An 18,560-nucleotide genomic window follows, 5' to 3' on the forward strand; every position below is an offset into this window, starting at 1 on the left:
TTTGTTCAATAATACAACTGTTTGTTACTTTTATTATATACATTGCCAAAATCCTAATCATTACTATAATATCATCAAAAAGTATATCATTCTATACATAAGCATCTAAACATTTAAAACATATGCGTATCAAAATCATTAATATCATGTCAATATCAAATAGATTAGACTCACTTCCATTTCTAACTGAGTCAGTAATTAAAGAACTTCATTTCTGTACTCCTCAAATTTTATGTTTTTATTAAAGATTATTAAATTTGTTCATTTATACAATAGCTGTTTCCTGTCCAGCTTAAAGACAGTACAATGGTCTGCAAACAGATCTGCAATAAATACAAATTCTCAATAAAAATACTTACAATCTTTTTTAAATCCAAATTAGAAAGTAATTTGAGAAAAGAAAACGAATTGTATCTTTGTAGATACCTGTAGTCAAGGCTGGTTTAGGTAAAAGTTTGGGGGAAGAATAGGTCTACTTTCTAGTTTTGTATATTCCAAATGAAATTCTTTTGCTACTTTTCTCCAACTTTGCGCATCAAAATAATAATAAGTACCGCGTTCATATGTTGATGTTTTTTCTACAAGTCCCAATCCTGGTGCTTGTGTTATCCAAACCTTTTCTTCCATATGATATCGCCACTCTCTAGTGTACCTTCATGTTCCAAATAAAGTCATACATATTATTAAAAATCTAGTGGAAAAAATATTCGAAAATTTTAATATAAAAATGTATTTACAACTCCGCTGCTGCTGCTAATTGCATCATATCCCCAATATTTGTATAAAACATATAAAATAGTAGATCATCTTTGTATCGATTTAGCTTAACTGGTGCTAGCTTATCCCTAAAATAAAGTGTACAAGTTTAATTACTATAATGATTCGTACTTATAAAAATCGATATTAATAAAATAAAATACCTGATGGCTGCATTAATAAGGTATTCTGGCGGCACGTGAAAATCGATATCCTGAGGTCGGCATGGTATTTCTGTCCAAGGTCCGGCAAAATTTTGATGAATACTATCTCCTGAAGTAAGATCTAATCCTAACGAAGTTAAATCATAGCCTAATGCCAAAGATACTAGATTCGGATCTGTATCAGCTGCCCTAATAAATGTCAATAACCCAACTACTCCAAACTGGTCCTGTATCATACTAGTTGGTAAATTAAGCACCTTGCCTGAAAAAAGATATATGTAATTGCATGAATAAAGAAAAACATAAGCTGTAATGATAACTATTGTACCGTCAGGAAATATTTGTACACCTCTTTTAGTTAATTGAGACTTCTCAGATCCTGGTGCTCTATTTGCCTGCAATATATCTTGTCCAATTTCAGGACCAAGTCCAACAGGTATGTTTTTATCTCCAGAAACACTTCCACCTGGCGATGGCCCTTCTCTATTTTGTGTTCCAGGCAATGCCGGAAAATCCTCAGAACTCATTGTAAACTCACTTGATTCAGATGTTGGTTGTTTTACCATCCCAACTACAATTTTTATAAATATTTATATAAAAATTATATTTATTTATATATTAAAATTTAGATCATTATGTGTTCAAACCATAAGGTTGTTTGCCTGGCATAGGACTAGGTTGCGGCATAGAATCACCCTGTCCTCTGTTTGTTAATGAAGGAAACTCAGATAGATCCAACAATGGAGGAGTACTTGTATCTCCACCTCCTCCACTGCCAAAAACAGAGTGAAAATTATTGATTTGAGATCCGTAATTTCGACTTTGAGGTATTCCAAATGTGCCCATGCTAGCCATTGGATTTGATGTTCTATAAATTTATATTAATATTTTCATTTGTTCTATAAGTAGAATTATCATATAATAGATATACAACAAAATATATAATATCATAATGGATAATGCTTTAACATTAAAATCATAACAAATTCAGACAACATTCCTATGTTCTACACATGGAATGGGAAAACTAACCCAAGAGCAGGCATTGTACGTCTATCTGTAAAAGCTCTCTGCCCAAACAGTCCTCTGGTGCCCATAGGAGAGAGCTGTTGTTGTTGAGACTGATGACTATTTTGTCCACCTCCTGCTCCTGATGCTCCAGGATAAACGTTAGTAACTACTACCGCAGAGTTAACCGAACTGGAAGTGCTTGCAGATGAGCCTGAGAACATGCTCGAGGTAGGTGTGACATGACCCGTAAGGGTTGATGAATTTAAGCCCCCCCCACCACCTGTGCGTGATATAAGGCTTGCGTTCGCAATACTGCGTGGTGGTTGCTCAAAGTTCAGGTTAGCCATAGCCTGGTGACTCCACTACAAAATACCTGCTAAGGCACACCAACACTCTTTTATGTCAATTACCACAATCACTTGTTTTCTATTGCATCACTTGTAACTTGTTTAATTTCATAGAATCGAAGATAGTCCATGACAATAACTCCTAGTAGTAACCTGTAATGACCATGTAAAGACAACAAATTTGTGACACAGAAGTAACGGGTTATTAATTAATATCAAACACTTTGTTTTAATTTTTAATTTCAATTGTACTTATTTAATTTTTACCTGTTTATCACAGCACCATGGCAATGGTCGTATCAAAATCGAAGACGGGAAATGAGAATGAACCTATTGGCAAGTGAAGAATTTATTTTTCATGAAGATGCTATCTAAGCATTACTTCAAAAAATTTACATTATACATATAATCTATATTCTTATATATAAAATATTTGTTCAAACTTCTTAATTTACTTATATAAATATCTAATCGTACATTAAATTACATTATGCTATTAAAGAAAATTATATTACTTTTATGTTTTATTTAAACATTAAAAAAAGTTTTTACATTTTATAAATAAGTGACCTTCCCTTTATAAAGAATACTGTTATAAAGATTAATTCTCATAAGAATTTATTTATATGTTGAAAACTAAAATATAAAGATTTTAAATGATATGATTTTTGTATTCTATAAAATTTGTTATAAATAATATGATTTTTATACCATATAATGTATGATATTCTAGAACTTATAATTGTTAAGATATAGGTACATATTTTTATAAATACTTACAAATTAATTTGAATATTACTATTTTAAACTATGTTTCATATCTTCACGTCTATAACGATGAAAAACTAATACAATATTAGAATACTATTAATGGCAATAACTTGTTATTTTAGTCGCTACAAAAAGTGACAATATAATAACATAACAAAACGAAAATAGTTAAGTAATTTCTCTCTTGGGTATTTCGTTAGTACCTTAATATTACAATCACTATTACACTACACAGAAAATTGACGAATTTCGAAAAAAACATTGAACAAACGATCGGTAATCTTGATATTGTAAAAAATAGAAATCAGAACGACCACAATGAAAGCAAAAGGTTATAAGATCTATATAATCAAAATATTGATGAAAAATAGATAAAATTTAATTACCTATATTATTGAATCCGTCGTTAAGTTATAGCACGAAAAAATCCATCAAATTCATAATAAACAAAGTAAATGAGCATAAAAAAAAACACAAAAACGTCGATGTTGACTTCGAATGTATATGATAGAGAGAACGTTGTTTCGTTATTTAGTATTTCCACTAGAAGAAAGATTTCTGCATGAAGAGTCCCAAAAGATCAAACTTTTATACACATTACAATATTCTTAACAAAATAGATATCTGTTTTGTCACTCAGTTTCACAAACTTAAACAACACTAGAGACATGAATTTCTGCCATTATAACCATTTCTACGATGATGTTCAAATTAGATACTAAAATGATTACCATCAGGACTATACATTAAATGTAATTCAGACATTTGCTAAAAATATTATATATTTAATTATGTTATTAAAATATCATCGGTACTGTGTAATACAATTTAATAAAAAGACAAACTTTAATCTTGAATATGATTACAGAAATATTTATCATGGTCTCTATAATATTATACTTTGGATATAATTTCTATCTTACATGTAATAGAATTGAATTCGAATTTATCGGCTAATAAATACGTTGAAGTAATATTATAATTATTTCTTTTTATATTCGAAGCATTTTTCTGTGAAAAGTATTAATTCTAGTGAAATATATATAACAATTAAAATGAAAAATCTCAGATTTCAAGACATTCAATTCATTCCATAAAATTATAGAGATTATTATTTATCAGATTACAATTAAATAAATATGAAATGTAAAATTATCAAAATATAAGAAACATTCTATGCATAATATACAATATTTTATCCTAAAAATAAAATAAAGATAAACAATAGTAACATTTATTATCAGGAAATAATCATAAAAAATAAACCTTTTTCAATGAATTATTACATTTTAATTAATTAAAAGTAATAAAATTGCACCTGTTTAGTTGCAGATATATATTTTCAAAAAAGATAAAAAACCATGTTTTAGATTAAAATTATATATAAAAGTCTGTTTACTTCTTTTTTACTGATATATATTGAAAATATTAATATGTATATACACACATTATCTTCTCTTTTCAATTATTTATGTTTTACATTATATTTACTGTTTTCCTCTTGATTTTCTATATATTTTGTTTCACTTAATCTATGGAGAAGATATAATTACACTTGTATACTCTTTTATTTATTTCAAAATAATTGAAATGCTTTCATACCAATCATCTTTTTTCCATAATAAAAGGTATTTCTGATTTATCACTGAAATTACTGTATCGTAGTGAAATTTTGTATTTTAAACTTTTGACATATAAAAGCTTCGGTTATTTAGTTTAATTGCAAAGGAAATACAAAAAAATCTTTCTTTAAGATTTGTAAGAAATTAGTATGTAGGTTCTGAAATATCTATTTCTTGTTTCATTACATTTAAAAAATGTTCTTTTAGTTTGTGTCAATGTACTATACAACGTTATTAAAAGCGTATGGTTCATGGCAAAGTAAAAGTTAAGTTTTGTGATTAGTTTTATAAACATTTTATATATAAGTAGGATTAATCATCGGTGCACTAAACAAATCATTTATAAAAATATAAATACGGTGGAAAGATATTTATTATAAAAAGTGAATAAAGCAAATAAAAATTAGCGTAATAAAGTGAAAAATGGCATTAATTAGAAGAGCAACTCATGCTGGTAGTTGGTACGCAGGTTCTGGTAAGCAATATTTAAATTATATTTTTCATTTGTTTAGTTTTAGTAATAATTGCCTATAATTCAATGAGAATTATTTCTTATATTTTCTTTGCCTTTGTGTACATTCATCATTGTATATTTTGTGGCAGGTACGTTGACAAATAGCCACAAATCTATGCATCTAATATTCGATATTTTTTAATACAATGATATGCTAATATTTAAATTGGTATTTAATCGTGTAAAGATTATTAATAATAATTGTTATAATTCTACTAAGTCTATTACATTGTAGGTATTTTGTAAAGTAATATTTCAATAAATCATGGTTATAAAAATGTCGTTTTTTTACATTGTAGTCCACTTTTAAACAAAGTATATGTTCATATTACTATACACATAGGATAAATTTATACGTAAAAATGAAAAAAGAAATGTTTATTTGTATTATACGACAGATATTATAAAGGAGAAAGCATAAATTAATAAACAGTTTATTATGGTATGTTAAATATACTTTATAATATATCTTTTTCTACAGAACTTTTTATTATGGAATTACATTGTTATGTATTCTGAAACTATCATTGATAATTTTGAAAACCTATGATTAAATTTAGATTTTAGTAATTAATACTGTATCTTTTATGAAATGTATATATATATGTATATATATATTGAATATTTTATACAGGATTGGACTTAAATAAACAATTAGAAGGTTGGTTGGGTGCAGCAGACTTATCACATGGACCTGCTAGGGCAATAATTGCCCCGTCAGTAATTATAGTACATTAGAATAATTTTCAATTAGATTAAAGAATCTTTATTGAAATACGAACAAAATTTCACAGACATGCAGGTTACAGCTATTGTGGAGCATGTGCTGGTTTTGCATACCGTCAGATTAGTCCTGTTGTAGTGTAAGTTCTTTAAAGAATTCTTTTTTTAGTATTTTATAACAAAATGTTTAGATGGATGACATAATATATGTTCTATAAAGTGTAATACAATTTGATATAAAAAGCTTCTGGTTTGACATTTAAAAATATTGTACTTCTGAATCTTTATTTATACCTCATACTTGTTTAGTTTAATCAGTAGCTCAAATTCTTTTAAATAAAATTTACTTAGCATAAAAATATATTTTTTCTCAATTTTGTCTTTCTTGTATATATTATCAAAAATGGTAACTTTAAATTATTGGAACAATCAACAGCATACATGTAATCTCTTAATAATTATATAAATATATTATGAATTCATTATTCTTCTTAATTTTTGACATGAATTTTATGTTTATGTACAAAAATAAAATTATTTACCTTTAAATTTTTATTTGAAATAGGAGGTTAAACATATATTAACATAAGTATATATTATTATTACATAGGCGAAGGATTTTTATTCTTGGTCCATCACATCATGTCAGATTAGCAGGCTGTGCTCTTTCTTCTGCATCGATTTATCAAACTCCATTGTATGATCTACATATTGATCAGCAAGGTATAAATTTTATAACATAAAATATTCAAATTTAAATAAAGTTATTTCTATATTCAAAATTAAAATTAATTACATTCTAAATATGAATTATCATCAAAGATTAGTTCAAATATAGGCTTCTGTTCATGTGACAGTGTACAGAGAACTTGAAGAGACTAGACATTTTGAGTGGATGGATTTAAACACAGATGAAGAAGAACATAGCATTGAAATGCAATTGCCATTTATTGCAAAAGTTATGGAAGGGTATGTTTATTATTATATTTATTATATATATATAATTACTATTATATTTTCATTTATTATAAATTTCTGTTTCAAATTTTATATCAATATAGGTTTAAAGATTCTTTCACAATAATTCCTATACTAGTGGGTTCATTAAGTCCAGAAAAAGAAGCACTCTATGGAAGATTATTAGCACCATATATGGCTGATCCACAAACATTACTTGTTATATCTTCGGATTTCTGTCATTGGGGACAGCGTTTTCGTTATACCTATTACGATAGATCCTGTGGCCCCATTTATAGATCTATTCAAAATCTTGATAAAATGGTATGTAAAATCTAAGCATAATGTCATTGTTTATTTCCAAATATTTCATGTATTTAAATAAATGTTTAAATACTTGCTTATAAACTCGAATGTTCAAACTTGTTTATATTATTATGTATTATATAACAATTCACAGGGTATGGACATTATAGAAACATTAAATCCCACAATGTTTACCGATTATCTTAAAAAATATGGTAATACAATATGTGGCCGACATCCTATTAGTGTTCTTTTACAGGTAATAGCTTTTATTTATTTAAATTCTATGTATATTTTTACTTTCATTAAAAAAATGTCAAATATTGATGTATTTTCTAGTCTACTATACATACATATAAGTCTTCAATATTTGGAATTAATGATTTCTCTAATAAATTTTATATAGTTATATTAAATTGTAATAATATTCTTTATGAAATAAGATACAATTTTTGAAATTATAATTAATATTTTAACAGGCAATTCATACTTTAAAAGGGAATACTAATGGCCAAAGAATGAACTTGAAGTTTCTTAAATATGCTCAAAGCAATCAGTGCAATAATATGAATGATAGTTCTGTTAGTTATGCCAGTGCTTCCTTAGTTCTTGAGTGATACAGTATACATTTTTATTGTTATTCAGAGAATTTGCAGAAAGAAAGTACTAAAAAAAAAAAAAAAAAAAAAAAAAAAAAACGGCAGTAATAACCTATTAATCATCAAGATGCATTAATTATAATTTTTAAAAAAATTGTTTTATATTTAAAGAGAAAAATAATGACATTTAAAATCAAGTTGCAATTTACTATATTGTGTGAAATTTTCTCAATTGCTTGAGAAAGAATATATTAATATTTGCAATGAATGTGATGAGTAGAAATGTACTATCGTCAAATTTTTGCTTTAAAAATATTTCGGTTTATTACTTACAAGAAATAATCAGTACTTCCAAATTTCTATTATGGAAGGAGCTTAAGTATTTCTTTGCTTTGATTAGTACTACAATTACAGAAATAATAATATATAAAGTGCATTTCATATACACTAAAAAGGCAGAAAGTTCAATCTATTGATGGAACAGGGAAAGACTCAATCTAAAGAGAGAAAAAGGAAGATATTCAACTATTAATTTATCTGGTTGATTTTATTATATCTTTAAAAATTGTATAAGATAACAAAATATATTGAACATTGATGTTATTAATTTAAAGTTTTAGAGAAATAACCTAAAAAAATAACGAAAACGGAATAATTATATTTTGTCTATTAAATGTTAAAGCATTAAAATATTTATGAATTATATTTTAAGTATAGAAAAATGTTTATTACAATGGATAAATTTGACTTTGTTAGTTGTCAATTGAAAACATATATTATTAATATAAAATTATTATTTATTTAAAAAATTTATTTTAAATTTAATTTAATAACATTTGACGTTTATTTCTGATTACTAAGACAATAAATGTTAATAAAATCAATGAATAGAAAATACTTTGTCACAAATTGCATTATTTGTCTCAGGGATTTACACAAGCATAATGCTAAAACTTTAGAATTAAAATGTACCTCTTCTAGGTCATTAGAATGAACAGTCTGCACTGATCAATATCAAGTGAAATATTACAGGTTAATAGTGTACAACTTAATCACGTTCTCTTTAAAACAAAGCAATGAAATGATCTCATATCCTTCCTACCCTACTATCTTGTTATTCCTCGTTAGCATAAGAAATTACAAACAAATATTGTATTGTTACAATATCATAATATAAATGTAAAGGAGGATCAGTGTGGAAAAATGTTTACACAATATATTATACCATTATTGATATTCTTTTACTTTTGGTAAAATACTAATGTTAGAAGGAAACATTTTCATATTAAACTATACGTATGATTTATAATTCATGAAATATTGGATATGATTTTCTTTTGTTATTTTTTACTTTTAAAAGTGAATTTAAAACTAAATTTCATTGATCCATAATATGTGAAATTATAAAACTGGTCCTTCGAATGTTACTTTTTTTATCTTTGTACACTAAATTGATAAGATATGCATTTGTATGAAAAACATAAAACAATCCATATATATGTTTCATAGTCGTGTAATAAATAAAAAATATATATATATATAAATTTATATGTACCCTTTTAAAAAAATTAAATATCGAAAAGATTTATAATTTAAATATATATTTCATTGCAGTACTTACAGCTATTAAAATAATTTTATAAATATTAATAACATAACAATAAGTTTTAACAAAATAATTTGTTTACATTTACCTCTTAGAAAAAATTAACACATTTACTAAGTGGAATAAAATTTATATTTTAAGATATTATATTTAGTTTTATATTGTATTCTTGATCCAGTCCTATGTAACAATCGGATATCAAATAAAACACTAGAGTTGTTTGTCCTTGAAAAAAAATTAATTTTTAGTTTAAAAAAAGAAAAATGGAAGTTATTATTATATGTGATGAAAAATTATATAAATAATTATAAATATGTACAAAAACAAAAATTACCTAGATTTGATGGTGCTGTGAATTGTAATTGATAATATTTGCGTTGTTCATTTATTCCAGATGCTCGTTTTAGAGCTAATAATTCTAGGTTAGAAGTATTACCTAAAACCAGAAACCAACCTTCATCCTTTCCTTTTTGGAACAAAGGGCAGTGTGCTTTCAAGTTATTAGACTTATTTTTTCTTTTCATTGTAATATTTAGTATATAATCTTGATCTTTGCAAATATTTATACGATCGGAATTGTCAGTCTTTAGCGATATAATCTTCTGGTTTCTCTGTTCTTCATCGTGCATTTCTATACTTAACTCGACATGAAGCATTGGCATCTCTTTCATTACTTGATGTATCTAGAATTAAAATTATTGATAATTAATAATTTCTTACTTTCAATATTTACCTTCAATATTATAAGTTAAAAGTTTAATATATTTACTTACTTGAAATATTTGCTCTTCTTGAAAGTCTTTACCAAGCACCTCTACAAGTGTACTATATTTGTTGCGCATAATAAAGCACAATTTTGGAAGACATGATGACAACGCCGAAAATAATTGTATATGTTCTGAATTTACATGTGGTAATGTAGTAATTGCAAATTCATCAATCCATCGAGCTTGAATAAGCATCTGAAGCAAATTCATTATCATAAGTGCGCTTGCTAACCATCCATGTTCTGCAACTGTATCTATCATTGCCTAAAAATAAATATGTATTGATTAAAGAGTATTTTAATTATAATACATGTAAAGTGATATAATAGTTTTCTTTTAACTATACATACTTGAATAATCCTAATTGACTGATCAAGTACTGATTTTAAATCAGTAATATAATCTACACATGGCAAAGGAAGTCTTGAAAAATGTGCTTGAAGTAATAAAAATGCTTTTGTATGTGGAGAACCATATGAGTAATTATCTACTTGGTAACGACACATTTTGCTTAATTCCCTGTTTACACATTAAACATATTAGAACAAAATAAAATTTTCGAAATACTTTTTTTTATTTATTGGTAAAGATGACACTTGCTCATTTAATAATTCTTCGTCATGCCTTACTGGTAGTTCATTATATTCATAAGAATTACATAAAATATGTAAACATTGTTCTAATGTTAGAAATTCTTGTAACGATTCCTCAAACATTAACATAGTATGATGTGATAAATAATAAAATGATGCTATTTTACCCATTGATTGTGGATATAAAATTTGTTCTTCCTAGAAATAATAAAGATATTGTAAATTATCCTTTGTATAACAAGTTAGAAATAAAATTTTAATTCCATTCTATGTACCTGGTCAAATATCACACAATGTGAATTTATCAACACTTTTAATGTACTGTCCACCAAAGAAGATAAGTACTGATTAATTGTGTTAGGTTCTAAAGCATTTAGATCATAATATCTAGGATTTTTCATTAATCTTCTAAAAAAATACGTCCAGGTTAAATAATCTAATAATTCTTGTTTGTTTTTAATTGTACCAGCCACAATTTCAGCATTTATATGATCTGGTAAAACAGCTAGTAAACTTGATTCTACTGGGAATGGTTGATGTAGAAACCTCTTATAAAAATTTTTTTTTAAGTCATGCACTAAAACCACTGCCACTCCTGCAGTATCAAATTGGGGTCTGCCTGCACGTCCTATCATTTGAAGTACATCTGTAATAGGCATGTCTACATAACGGTGTTGTTTACCATCATAATATTCTGTTCCTTTTATTACAACCAAGTGAGCAGGAAAATTGACACCCCAAGCTAAAGTAGCTGTTGTAATCAACACCTAAATATGATATTTTTATTTTATTTTAGTAGGTATTAATTGGTTGACTTTATAAAATATTTTATCAAATTTGATATGTTTGAAATATCTTTCCTTTGTTAAAAGGAGTTACTTCTTCAATGTAATATAATGATTAAGTATTGAGGATGTAAACAATGTTATAAGTAGCAAGTATATATACATATATATATATAATATTTTAAATGTATACCTGAATTTTATTGTTCACAAATAATTCTTCAACAATCATTCTATCTCTATCTTGAAGACCAGCATGGTGAAGCCCAATTCCAAATGCAAGTGTAAGTTTTAAGTTTGAGTCTCGTACGTGATTTAGAATAGTGTTCATTTCTTCCTCACACATATGTAACCATTGTTTAGGATTATCTTCTGCCGCAAGGTATGCAATTAAATCTAGTGCAGTTAAACGTGTTTGTCTGCGTGATGAAACAAACACTAAGGATGGACTAGATGGTGCATGCTGTTTAATCGCTTGAAAAGTTGGTCTATTCATTGTTGCCATTCGAGGACAATAATTTTTCCCTGGGAACCCGTGTATATGAATTGCTAACGGTACAGGTCGTACAGACGGACGAAAATTGTAAAGCCCCATTTCTTTGATACCAAGCCAATTAGCTAAATCCACTGCATTAGCTAATGCTGTAGAAAGTCCGATAACTCTTAATTTTTTTGAGGTATGACTAGAGATAAAATTAGTTCTTGAAATAATAACTTCCAATACAGGACCACGATCTTCTCCTAATAAGTGAATTTCGTCTATAATAATAAGAGCAACATCCTTGACATAAGCTCTTGTTTGCCAACTTCTACTAATACCATCCCACTTTTCTGGTGTAGTTACAATAACGCTCGCACTTGCTATAACTTTAATATCTGGTGATACATCTCCAGTTAGTTCTACCACTTGTCTTCCTAGTTGTTCTTCAAGTCTAACTTTCCAATCCTTTATTCGTTCTCTAACTAAAGCTTTTAATGGTGCAATGTATACAATCTTCTGCGTTGGATATTGCTTAAATACTCTAAATATAGCAATTTCTGCAGCAATTGTTTTCCCTGAACCAGTTGGAGCTCCTAACAGGACATTATTGTCTGTATGATATAAACAATGAAAAATTTGTGTTTGTATTGGATTAAAATGAGAGAATTTATAAAGCTTTTCAAATAGTGGATCTTTTAATGCTTTTACGGGTAATGGTTGTAACTCTAACAAATTAGTATGTGGTGGATATATTTCAGGTAAAATTAAATCATGAAATGTTAGAGGTAGCATATTTTGACAACCTAACCAGCGATCACTTGTTGCCCTTACTATATATTGAGAAGGTAATGGTTCTTGTAATGGTATAGTCATCACAAGCTCTTGTTCAAGTTTATTGCAAACCATCTTTCTTGTCATATTAAAGCATTCATGATGATAAATAAAATCACTGTCTGGATCTTCTATCCATATCCAAAATGGTTCTGAAGCTTTACCATGAACACTGTCATTCCATCGAAATTGAGGATATATTTTTAAACGTATTCTTAAAACTGTGCGAGTAATAGGTTGTAAATTTGATTCCATTTCTAATGCAGGTAATTCTTCACAACATTTCTTCACCAATGCTGCTACTTTCTGATTATACAAAATATCTCCAATTTCTTTAACATTCATATTATTTAATCTATCAATTGTCAAATCGTTTTCTTCTATTTTATTAATAATTTCTGGAGATAAACAATGAAACTGACAGAGAGGATTTTTAAAACTCCATTGTTGCACTTCAATTACCTTTGCCATTTCTAATAAACGACCAGCCATCGTTGCACGATTTTGTCCTAGCATAATATTAAACAATGCTCGACATATGCGTCCTGCATTTTGCACAATATATGCTTGATCCGATATCAATGAAAATGAATTAACTCGACCATGTGATAAGTACGTTTGCAATAGAATATTCACTTTCCCATGTATATTTTCTACACCGCCTTGAACGTTAAGTTCGCAATATTGTTGAATCAACTTTTGCAATTCGTTCATTTCATCCTCTCGTACTTTCAATTGTCCAAATTCTTGAGATTGAGATATCATAGCAAGTATTTCTGCTTCACTCATAATTGGTTTTGTAAGTCTGTTAAAAATTTCAATAGTATCATATTTAAGATAAAAGTGACTTGCAATACGTCCTAGATTTGTTGTACTCAAATCTCCTGTACTTATATTATATCGAATCATTTTAGCTTCATCTAATGCTTTAGCTGCTATATCAATTAACTCTTTTCTTTTTTGTTCTAGATTCGGATCATCTATAATAACTTGAGGAAGAATTCCATAAACATGGTAGTTTAACTTCATTCGAACAAATAAATAAGTATAACTTAGCCATTTTATAGCTTCTTCTACATTAGATATTGTACCTAATGCAATTTCAGCATTCAAATTATCAGCCAAATATTTAATAAAACTACTCTCAATAGGTATTTGGTTTGTTAATAATGATAAATAGTGATATAATTTATTATGAGAAGTAATAATAGTAGCGTGACCAGATACATCAAATTGTGGTCTACCAGCACGACCAAAGATTTGTAAAACATCTAATATATCTAAATCGATATACGAGCCATGTTTTGCATCATATATTTCTGTTCCTCTTATAATAACTGCATGTGCAGGTAAATTTACACCCCAAGCTAATGTTGACGTGCATACTAATACCTTAATTAAACCTTCTGCAAAATACTTTTCAACCAAATTTCTTTCTGTACGTAATAAACCAGCGTGATGTACCGATAATCCGCTGCTAAATAATTCAATTAGATACCTGTTGCGTGATTTAGCAAACGCTTTATTTGTAAATTTTGCTTGACCTTCAGGTATAAATAATTTAAGTGTACCATCTTTCATCGCTAATTCTTTTAATGTCTGTGCCACTTTAACAGTAGCATTTCGTGCATGTACAAATACCATTACTTGATGTCCTTTAGATACCATATCTATAACATTATTGTAACATACTTGATCCATATAATTTATTTCCTGCAACGGTGATGTAGCTTTTACACCAATAAATGTTTGACTAAGGGGTACTGGTCGAAATCGATGATCAAAATAAAAGAGTCCTACATGTGGATTCACTCTTAAAAATCTTGCAACATCTAGATAATTTGGTAAAGTTGCAGAAAGTCCAACAATTCTTATCATGCTTTGTGATGATTCTACTTGTCTTAATGTTCGAGCAACTAATGCTTCAACTACAGGCCCTCTATCACCATGTAACAAATGCACTTCATCGATAATTAATAATTTTACAATACTAGTAAGAGATATATCTCCAGTACCTTTTCTAGTAACAACGTCCCATTTTTCTGGCGTAGTAACGATCATTTGCGTTTGTTGAATTTCTGATTTAGTCAATTGTATATCTCCAGTTAATTCACGAACGGATATACCAAGACATTGAAGTTTTTTACTAAAATTTGCTGTCATTTCAGCTGCTAAAGCTTTCATTGGGGTTACATAAATTATTTTAAATTGATTTTTCATTAATTGACCATGTTCAATATGTTGCTTTATTTGATGTACTATAGTTAACATAGCAACATTGGTCTTTCCAGCACCCGTTGGAGCAGAAATTAATAAATTCTCATTAGTATGATATGCCGCATCAAATACTATACTTTGTATTATATTTAATGATTTAATACCACTAAAAGCCATTTGTCCAGTATCATCTAAGGAATCAATCATAACAGGTTTGTAATTTACATCAATTAGTTGAGACTCTGGAGGGGGTATAGAAACTTCCTCAAACATTTCTGTATCTTTTCTTACTGCATTCTGTGGTAACATTATTTGTTGTTTCGATACATAACCAGCTGTTGTTCTACTGGATATATTGGAGTCAAATACAAAGGGAATATTTTCTCGCGTATTTCTGTCTGTAACGTTTTTTTCAAATATGGGTGTATGCATTTCTATTAATGCTTCATTCTTTTTTAAGGATAATTCTAATGATTCAAAACTATTTTCTTCAGATTCTCCTCTTTTTTCTCGTTTATTTGATATTTTATTTAATTTCTTTTCCTTCTTTCGTACTTGTTTCAGTAGCTGTTTTTCTTTCTCAGACTGTATAGTCACTTGTCCACTAATTAGAGGTCTTTGGGTATTACACTTTTTTTGTACCTTTGAATCAGAACTCAAAGCTATAATACTTTTTCGATGTTCAATAATGTATTGTATAAATTCTATAGATTCACAACCTAAAAGATCAAGTAATTCATCTTCTGCATTTTGATTTTTTAATTTACTAATTATAATAAACTCTTCGAATTCTTCCAAAGTCATATCTGTAAAATACTTTGCATATGACTCCAAATTTTGTTTATATATTGCCTTATCAAACTGAAATGAAAATATAATTGTAATTAAAATATTTTCAGAAATAAATAATAATATAAACAAATTTTAGTACAAACTTTTGTTTTAGACAGATTTGTATCTTCATTTCTATATTTCATCGAAAAATTGTCAGTACTTTGAATAATATTTTCTAAAGACATACTGCGAAGTGTTTCAGTATCTGGCCACAATACTCTTGCAGGTTTATATTCAATTTTTGAGCCAAACAACTTACTTTCTGATATTTCAATATTATCAGCATCTGTTTCTCTATTTTCTATGAGTACTAAAATACTTTCTTTTAATCTTTCTCGAATTATTCTAATTATCTATAAAAACATATATCAAATATTTTGATTTATATATATATATATATATATATATAAATAATAAAATTGCATGTACATATTTACCTCCACCATATTCTGAGCATCTTGAAATGTTAAATTTGCAGCTTTCCTTTTTAAAATTGTGAATTTTTCATTAGTTAACAACTTGTCATTGATTAGTAATTGTAGAGTAAACAATAAAAATTCATCTATGAGTTCATAAGGACATTCTCCTAAAATAATGACAAACAAATAATAATTTTTTATTTTATTATTTAAAGATATTACATACCAAACGTTTTTACAGCAATTTGACGTAGTTTATTAACATGATGTAAAGCATCTTTGGGTACATGTCTGCATAAATCTTGCCAGTTAAACTCACTGTAATAAATATACTTATAAGTATCAGTTATATAGTAGTGTAATAAACTAAAGATATAAAAGAATTATTTTACACAGATTATTATATTTTTTCATTTATAACATTATGGTCATGACAAGTTGTAAATTATCCAGGTCCTAATTAATTAGGTAAATATAAATTATAAGTCTTCTTAGTTGAAACCTAAAGAAATATTCTATGAGTAACTTAATGATTCAATTATGACCAAATATTTGTTTTCCATAAAATATTAATTATAAAATACCTTTTTAATTTTTTATATTCTTCTTCTTTTTTAAATAAATCATTTGGTTGTAGTTCCCTTGTACTTTTAATACGTCCAAGGTTTGTAAACATACGCAAAGATCTTGTAATTCGTGGTAATTCTGGCATTTTTAATTAAAAAATATGTTGGAATGTTCGATCTGCAACACACAATTCGTATTTGTAAAAAGAATACATTTATCTATTGAAAACTGAGTATTTTAGTAAATATGTTATAAATTACAAAAAGAAAGATTCATTACTAAGTCTTACTTTATTTAACACAAAAAAATATATTTTGGACTAAGAGAAAGTACTTTATCGCATTATTGTTATTACCATTAACTTCAAGTTGAAAATTCATTTATCAGTGTTCATTTATTATACGCCATTGAATAAATTCACGATTACAATCGTATATTGGGAATATGTATATAGATATTGTAACTACTTATACTATAACTACTTAAATAGTACTATTACAAGGAAATTACTTAATTTTCATAAGCCCAAATATTTTCAACTAATTTAAAAATCTAAAGTAAAAGAAAAGTAATATTTTCATAATTAAAAAAATAATGTATTCTACAAGTAACGTGTGTGTGTGTGTGTGTGTGTGTGTGTGTGTATGTGTAATTTGTAATAATACCTTACACCTTAAAAATAATTATTATGTTATCCTCAATAAAAGTTTCCACTAAAATTTGATATTAAACAATATGTAACTATACTACTACTTTTTACTGATATTTGTTAAAAATCACACTGTTTCCGTACATTAATTTTGTTGCACAATTGTCAAAGCCACGCTGCACTAAAATTATTTTTTGTGTATTATATGTCAAGTGCAAACGATGGTGATGATGAGAATAAATTTGACAACAGCGCTAAATTAAGATTTTTGTTTCAAAGTAAACATAACCTACACTATTGCCATTTCAGTAAACTGTTACCATTGCAATTACAGACATTATAATTTTAATCGTAAATAGCAATGTTAATGGTTAAGAAATTTGCAGTTCTTTATTCTTTGGAAACAAAAAAATATATTTGATTGATAATTATTTGATTTTAACCTTTCCTACAATTGAGAACATATCAATATTGTGGTTTTGTTAATTTACAAAGTCTTGATGTAAAAAGATGTGTAATATTACTGTGTCAAATTACTGAAAAAAGGTCTGACTAGAAATTATGAAATATATATCTGAGAGATCTTTTTTTTAAATTTCAATGAGCGATTGTAATATATGCAACAGCTAGCCAATATAAATATAAAACAAATTTATATTATATATATATATATGTATATTACATGCGTTATTGTATATCTACTGTACTACATTATATTTATCGCAATATTTAATATATACATTAATTATGCACTTACATTACATTATTACAAAGACAAATATTTCATGAACTGTTTACAAAGAGGTTATATTGACTAGATTATGTTTACATCGTTGCCAGATATATTCTAACCATGGGTTACATATAAGATGTAGATTTCTGTATAAAGGTATAAATATAATTTGTAGCATATCAACCGATAACAAATTATTTATATAAATATTGGGCATTATTTGAATAAGTCTATATATTTAACTATATTCTTCAATTGTATTCGAAAAATATTTACCAAATAAGTTCGATAAATTAACAAACAAAATA

The 18,560-nt window shown here is 27.1% G+C and overlaps 3 protein-coding genes across 12 annotated transcripts; 1 reads left to right on the forward strand and 2 right to left on the reverse strand.

Moving 5' to 3' along the window:
- Window positions 1-211: 211 nt before the first annotated feature.
- LOC126917807 (regulator of gene activity) lies at window positions 212-3,741 on the reverse strand. Of its 5 annotated transcripts, none has more exons than XM_050725111.1 (10): window positions 3,436-3,741; window positions 3,059-3,107; window positions 2,546-2,608; window positions 1,953-2,431; window positions 1,568-1,788; window positions 1,249-1,491; window positions 921-1,182; window positions 738-845; window positions 427-652; window positions 212-323 (listed from the first exon to the last, which is right to left on the reverse strand). In XM_050725111.1, the coding sequence occupies exons 4-9, from the start codon at window positions 2,276-2,278 to the stop codon at window positions 433-435; spliced, it is 1,380 nt and encodes a 459-aa protein (XP_050581068.1). In that variant the 5' UTR covers window positions 2,279-2,431; window positions 2,546-2,608; window positions 3,059-3,107; window positions 3,436-3,741; the 3' UTR covers window positions 212-323; window positions 427-432. The 5 variants fall into 5 exon arrangements, with proteins under 5 accessions (XP_050581068.1, XP_050581069.1, XP_050581071.1 ...); XM_050725112.1 differs by having other exon boundaries at window positions 3,059-3,123; XM_050725114.1 differs by lacking the exon at window positions 3,059-3,107 and having other exon boundaries at window positions 1,270-1,491.
- A 1,058-nt stretch (window positions 3,742-4,799) lies between these two features.
- LOC126917818 (protein MEMO1) lies at window positions 4,800-9,032 on the forward strand. The gene is made up of 8 exons (XM_050725145.1): window positions 4,800-5,146; window positions 5,820-5,901; window positions 5,980-6,048; window positions 6,519-6,631; window positions 6,766-6,877; window positions 6,970-7,189; window positions 7,326-7,430; window positions 7,651-9,032. The coding sequence occupies exons 1-8, from the start codon at window positions 5,095-5,097 to the stop codon at window positions 7,786-7,788; spliced, it is 891 nt and encodes a 296-aa protein (XP_050581102.1). The 5' UTR covers window positions 4,800-5,094; the 3' UTR covers window positions 7,789-9,032.
- A 322-nt stretch (window positions 9,033-9,354) lies between these two features.
- On the reverse strand, window positions 9,355-18,366 carry LOC126917791 (activating signal cointegrator 1 complex subunit 3). 6 transcript variants are annotated; one of them, XM_050725068.1, is made up of 12 exons: window positions 18,277-18,366; window positions 16,888-17,047; window positions 16,530-16,621; window positions 16,322-16,470; window positions 15,986-16,237; window positions 11,715-15,911; window positions 11,012-11,503; window positions 10,744-10,934; window positions 10,494-10,662; window positions 10,150-10,407; window positions 9,711-10,059; window positions 9,355-9,601 (listed from the first exon to the last, which is right to left on the reverse strand). In XM_050725068.1, the coding sequence occupies exons 2-12, from the start codon at window positions 17,013-17,015 to the stop codon at window positions 9,513-9,515; spliced, it is 6,366 nt and encodes a 2,121-aa protein (XP_050581025.1). In that variant the 5' UTR covers window positions 17,016-17,047; window positions 18,277-18,366; the 3' UTR covers window positions 9,355-9,512. The 6 variants fall into 6 exon arrangements, with proteins under 6 accessions (XP_050581025.1, XP_050581024.1, XP_050581027.1 ...); XM_050725067.1 differs by lacking the exon at window positions 18,277-18,366 and adding an exon at window positions 17,664-17,777; XM_050725070.1 differs by lacking the exon at window positions 18,277-18,366 and adding an exon at window positions 17,541-17,723.
- Between the last annotated feature and the right edge of the window lie 194 nt (window positions 18,367-18,560).

This window comes from Bombus affinis, chromosome 6, assembly GCF_024516045.1.
Source record: "Bombus affinis isolate iyBomAffi1 chromosome 6, iyBomAffi1.2, whole genome shotgun sequence".
Lineage (NCBI taxonomy): Eukaryota > Metazoa > Arthropoda > Insecta > Hymenoptera > Apidae > Bombus > Bombus affinis.

What these genes read in the sequence shown, in the direction of transcription:
- LOC126917807 (XM_050725113.1), bottom strand. Translation starts at nt 2,278, where the DNA reads ATGGCTAACCTGAACTTTGAGCAACCACCACGCAGTATTGCGAACGCA. An exon ending in CGTACAATGCCTGCTCTTGG is followed by an intron (nt 1,789 to 1,952) that starts GTTAGTTTTCCC and finishes ATAAATTTATAG; the next exon opens with AACATCAAATCCAATGGCTA. An exon ending in TTAGCAGCAGCAGCGGAGTT is followed by an intron (nt 653 to 737) that starts GTAAATACATTT and finishes TGGAACATGAAG; the next exon opens with GTACACTAGAGAGTGGCGAT.
- LOC126917818 (XM_050725145.1), top strand. Translation starts at nt 5,095, where the DNA reads ATGGCATTAATTAGAAGAGCAACTCATGCTGGTAGTTGGTACGCAGGT. An exon ending in CAGATTAGTCCTGTTGTAGT is followed by an intron (nt 6,049 to 6,518) that starts GTAAGTTCTTTA and finishes ATTATTACATAG; the next exon opens with GCGAAGGATTTTTATTCTTG. An exon ending in CTATTAGTGTTCTTTTACAG is followed by an intron (nt 7,431 to 7,650) that starts GTAATAGCTTTT and finishes ATATTTTAACAG; the next exon opens with GCAATTCATACTTTAAAAGG.
- LOC126917791 (XM_050725068.1), bottom strand. Translation starts at nt 17,015, where the DNA reads ATGCCAGAATTACCACGAATTACAAGATCTTTGCGTATGTTTACAAAC. An exon ending in AATTGCTGTAAAAACGTTTG is followed by an intron (nt 16,471 to 16,529) that starts GTATGTAATATC and finishes TCATTATTTTAG; the next exon opens with GAGAATGTCCTTATGAACTC. An exon ending in ATGCTCAGAATATGGTGGAG is followed by an intron (nt 16,238 to 16,321) that starts GTAAATATGTAC and finishes ATGTTTTTATAG; the next exon opens with ATAATTAGAATAATTCGAGA.